Source organism: Cystoisospora suis, assembly GCF_002600585.1.
Source record: "Cystoisospora suis strain Wien I chromosome Unknown contig_4167, whole genome shotgun sequence".
NCBI lineage: Eukaryota > Apicomplexa > Conoidasida > Eucoccidiorida > Sarcocystidae > Cystoisospora > Cystoisospora suis.
Genome location: NW_027156959.1, coordinates 352 through 5,286, shown reverse-complemented (window position 1 = coordinate 5,286; position 4,935 = coordinate 352). Strand labels below are relative to the sequence as shown.

The 4,935-nt window shown below is 44.1% G+C and overlaps 3 protein-coding genes across 3 annotated transcripts; all 3 read left to right on the top strand.

Moving 5' to 3' along the window:
* Nucleotides 1-173: 173 nt before the first annotated feature.
* CSUI_007755 (xpg n-terminal domain-containing protein) lies at nucleotides 174-4,008 on the top strand (the record flags this gene model as incomplete). Its single annotated transcript, XM_068067899.1, has 3 exons — nucleotides 174-587; nucleotides 1,520-2,607; nucleotides 3,673-4,008. Exons 1-3 carry the CDS (start codon nucleotides 311-313, stop codon nucleotides 4,006-4,008), a joined length of 1,701 nt encoding a protein of 566 aa, XP_067920126.1. The 5' UTR covers nucleotides 174-310.
* On the top strand, nucleotides 3,188-3,599 carry CSUI_007756 (uncharacterized protein; the record flags this gene model as incomplete). Its single annotated transcript, XM_068067900.1, has 1 exon — nucleotides 3,188-3,599. A coding segment is annotated over one exon (123 nt), but the record flags the coding sequence as incomplete, so codon positions are not given.
* A 565-nt stretch (nucleotides 4,009-4,573) lies between the features above and the next one.
* On the top strand, nucleotides 4,574-4,915 carry CSUI_007754 (uncharacterized protein; the record flags this gene model as incomplete). The annotated part of the gene is made up of 1 exon (XM_068067898.1): nucleotides 4,574-4,915. A coding segment is annotated over exon 1 (204 nt), but the record flags the coding sequence as incomplete, so codon positions are not given.
* Nucleotides 4,916-4,935: the final 20 nt, after the last annotated feature.

Here is a 4,935-nt window from a genome sequence, read left to right as displayed (position 1 = left end):
GATTTAGGATAGATAGTTAGATAAATACTTTCACTTGTATTGACAGTGTCGCTCTTTTATTCTATTCTTTTCTTCTTTTGCTTCTCTTTGTTGTTTCTCTTCTCCGAATGAGTGGTATCTATCTATCTATATATCTATCTGTAATCTATATCTATGTATTTTTCTATCTTTCTATCTTTCTTTCTTTCACAATTCGATCTCTTTTTCCTCCTCTCTTCTCATTTTTTCTTCCTTTTTCTTCTTCTTTTTCTTTCCCTTCTTTTTCTTCAGCTATTGCTTATGTAAGGCCCTCCTTCAATATCCTTTGGTGATGCACATGTCTGGGACGATTGCGCCTTTAGCTAGGTCATCTTCTCCAGGGGGCATGCATCGGCCTTCGTCGATGCCTCGAGATTTTCATAAGATTGTTGGAACTCGTCTCCCTTTCTCTCTTTACTTTCTCATGTCTCAAGGAGTTCTATCAAGAAAGTTGCCCTCCGTCCTAGCGCAGCAGGGAGAGTGGCTGGATTATACCCACCCTTGTGTCGATTCTATTGAGTATCGAGAGCTCCTTATCGACGTCCGAGAGTATCGGTGTAGAGCCTTAGGTAAGCAAAGAGAAAGAAAAAGAGACAACAAGAAGGTCATCGTGTCATGTTGAAAGAAAAGATACACGAAAGATATATAGATAAATAGATAGATAGACCAGTAGGCATGGATGAGGGAGAGGGAGATAGAGAGATGAAAGGGAGGTTTGAGATAGATCAAAGATCGATATAAAAAGTAGGTGGATTGAAGATCGAGTTAACAGAAGACGTCCTAGTAGGGAGAAGAAAGACACTTGTTTTTTTGTACAAGTATCCAGATAGTATGTTGCTATGTGTAGATTCGATGTAGGTGGATGGATCATCGAAGAGAGAGAGAAAGATAGTAGCGGGATTTCTGGAGTGTGTGTATGTATGTATGCATGCGAAAGACAAAGGGTGTGTATACACTGCGTGTAGAGAAAGCCAGATGTATGAGAGATCATTCTTGTTGATCGCACCTCCACTACTTCTGCTACCACCACGATGACGACGACGTCTCTTTTCAACCTCTTGTTTCGTGTGAAAGATCCATCTTCCTAAGGGTGCCTTTTTCTCTCTCTCTTTCTCTCAACATATGTGTGTATGGACAGAGAGAGGCATCACACTCTGCTGCCTCTTTAGCGTAGATAGGTAGGTATATACATGTCTCCATGGACGTCTATGTATATAGATGTAAGCATCTCTATATCTATCTGCATATACATATCTATATAGATCGCTATGTCTTTACGTGATGCTGAGCTATCTCTACTGGTGCTGCAGCACCACCACCCCCTGTATGTCGTGTCTTTCTCATTCGCACCTCACCTTTTCCTGTCTCGATCTTCCATCCTATGTGTTTCTTTTTCTTCTCTCTTCTTCTCCTCTATGTTTGTCTCTATCATGGAGTCTCTATGAAGATGTCTTTCTTGTTTTTCTCTGTCCTATTTTCCTTTCTTTCTTTCTTTCCACAGCTCTAATAGCCATGCGACTACATGAAGCCTATCGATCTCGTCCCATTAAATTCTCTCGCTATTCTTGTTCTTCTTCTCCTCATGCTTCTCATCACCCCCCTCACTCTCATTCTTTCCTCCCCGCCGGTGGATCTGCATGCAATTCTTCTTCCTCCTCTTCACCTCTTGGCCCTGCCGGAAGACTAGGAGTGATCGACGAAGATCAGCATCCCAATAGCACTAGTAGTAATACTAGTGGAGCAGGGCCTGTTCTCTCCTCCTCTTCTTCTCCTCTTCTCCCCCTTCACTCCAGCCCCCCCACGTCTTCTCTTCATTCCGCGGCGCCTCCTACCGCTCCTCCTACAATGGCGAATAGCAGCAGCAGTACTAGTAGTAGTAGTAGTGGCAACCCCGACAACAGTAGTACGCATCATCTTTCCCAGCAGCAGCATCTTCCCTCTCATGTCGCTCATAATGACGGCTTTCATCTCCCTCCTCAGAATAATAGTAGTAGTAATAGTACTGGTAGTACTACGAGCCCCACAGGCCATCCGACGGCTTCTACAGCAGCGAGTCTCGTGGCTGGAGGAGGAGAGGGAGGAGAGACTAGCTTGACCGCAGGTTACAACATGAGTAGTAATAGTAGTAGTGAGGGGCGAGGAGGGGGAGGCGACCTAGGGGGGATGATGACGGGAGGAGAGAGTGACTATGATGCTTTGGTTCCGCTGAAGATCGATACAAGTATAGCTCGTGTTTGGCGGATCGATGCTGAGAAAGTTCATCGAGAGATGAAGAGACAAAATACCAACAAGATCGATGTCAAATTCTGTCTACGGTGGCATTCCCATGCACAAGACGTCGGTGAGACTCTCTTTGATCCTCCGCCTTCCCCACAAAACTCTCAAGATCTACACAAGTTCCTCTCTTCTTCGTCGTCGTCTCCCGCAGGCTCTTCCCCTTCTTCTTCCTCCTCCTCTCAGCAGCAAGACGGAAAGAGCTTGCTGGCTTTAACGCACTTCATGCTCCTAGATAACTTGAGCTACTTCACAGTCGATGGAGAAACCACGGTGTTCGGATGTGTCCTCATGAATGCGCCGGACAATCTACAGGTAAAACGAAGAGAAAGAAGAAGAAGAAGAAACAGATACACCGAGGAGGGATGAAGAAAGAAAGAAAGGAAGGAGGGAGGGAATGGAGATGAAACAAGCAGCGTGTTTCTCGATGTCTCTTCGCTTCTCTTCTTCATGTTCTCTCTGCTCCCCCTTCTCTGGTTCTTTTGTGCTCGTCTCTTCAGATAGGGACACAGATCACAGAGAGATAGGGATAGCTTAAAGATAGATAAATAGATAGATAAATAGATTAAGAATTGATAGATAAATAGATAGATAGATAGATAGATCAAAGATATCCCCCGTACTTCGCTTAAGGAGGTAGAAGAAGTGGACCTACGGCTGTCCTTGTTGAAGGCGTTATCGCCCGGGCCCATAGACTCACACAGAGTGATATCTCGATCTCTATATAGATGGATATCTATAGGATGGATGCAATCGTATGTCTGATCAGTCTTGCTAAAGCGAGAGGGCGTTTTTTCTCTTTTCTCTCTTCTTCTCTTGGTCGTCTTCATTCGGTTGCTTTTGTATGGTAAAACGTGTCGACACTATGTCTGCTCTCTCTTTCCTATTAGTAGAACAGGGACTACCGCGTGTGTCTGCTTGGGAGAGACACGTATCCTTCTCCATTCATACTTACCTATATCCATCACCTTGTTTCTTCCCTACTCTCTACATAGAAATATAGGTGTACACACGGTCTAGAGAGTGTATCTACGTGAAGGGTTTGATGACGCAGCAGAGACCTCCTCCCTTTGAACGTTTTCGTGGATGAGCCTTCATATGTATATATCCACTCTTCTCTACTCATAGCTCTTGCAAGAAATGTCATCTGTTTCCTTCGCCTAGTTGTCTCCATCTCAGCACATCTCTCTCTTTCTCTCTAGACTCTAGAACCGTATCATCTACCTCACTTGATCTATGTGTGTGAAGATGTCTCCTCTCCTTCCACCACCGACCCACATGCCCTTTTTTCTGTCTCTTTCTCTGTACGTGTGTCTCTAGATGTCTACGGCTGTATATTCATGTTTGTCTGTCTAAGTGGCGATGTGGTATGGGATGTAGGAAGATATCTTATTCACGCTGGAGCTCTTGAAGTTCGGGCTTTTAACAGGAGATCCTTTAGAAGCGCCTGCTGATCGGCCTTATCCTCCAGGCGTCCAGCTGTTGAGAAGAGTCGATACACCTGTTGATAAGAGAAGAAGCATCCTTCTTCTATCACGCGTCTTCTCTCTATATCCTATGAAGCTCATCGCTGGGTATCATTGGGAAGGAGACATCATCGATTTTGATCTAGCCGGCTATTCATGTCTTGTCAAACTTCTCAAGAGATCTTTAAGACATCTGACTGAGGCCTGTCTAGCAAATATTCTTATGAAAGATATCACGAAAGTAAGATAGACGAGCAAGCGAGATCGCAGGGGGGGGAAGCACATAAAGAATCTACAGGATTGCGGTGAGAAGTCTTCTTTCTTCTCCTTCTCTCGGACTTCTCATTTCCCTCTCTGTCTGCGCAGTCTTCTTGGCTTTTCTTCTTGTAGAAGTCTTTCTTCATTCTTCTCCGTTCTCTCCGATATCTTTTGTTTTCTCTCTATCGCATAGAAATACATACAAGCATTCTTCATACATATATCAGGATGGATCATACATATACACCGATCTCCATACTCAGGTGTACAGGCCGAATCTTGGTTTTCTTTGTCTTGCCTTGCGATTTGAAGACAGCTCACTGGAGATCTTTCTTTCTACCTGTCGATCATTTCGCTGTGTCTGTCTGTCTGTAGAAGTCTGATGGTCGTTTTTCTTTTCCATCTCTCGATCATGGCGACTGCCTTGTCTGTAGATAGGTACTTCAGAATAGGCACAGATAGATGTATGGGCGGCCTCCGTCTTCTCAAACTCTATAGAGCAACGCATGTGAAGTACCTATCTACAGACAAGNNAACTCTATAGAGCAACGCATGTGTGATGCCGTCAGAAGCTTGGTACATAGGGAAGTACAAACTTGTGTTTGCATGCCCTTAGGAATCTCTTATATATCTATGTCTAGTGCATATATTTTCTAGAGTCAGGAAAGATATCATTGCCACGTTTTTCAGGTGTATGTACATCCACCGATCTCCACACGAAACATCTCTGTCTACAGACGACTATACCGAGTATTTCTATCCTCGCATGCTCTCATCTTTCATTATCTTCCTCGTCTTTCTCTCCCTCCATACATGTACGTATACCGTGTTGAAACGTGTGTCTACAATGTACATATGTATAGTCGTATATAGATATAGATTATCTAGAGAGTTCAGGTCTTTCCCCTTGTGGATGAAT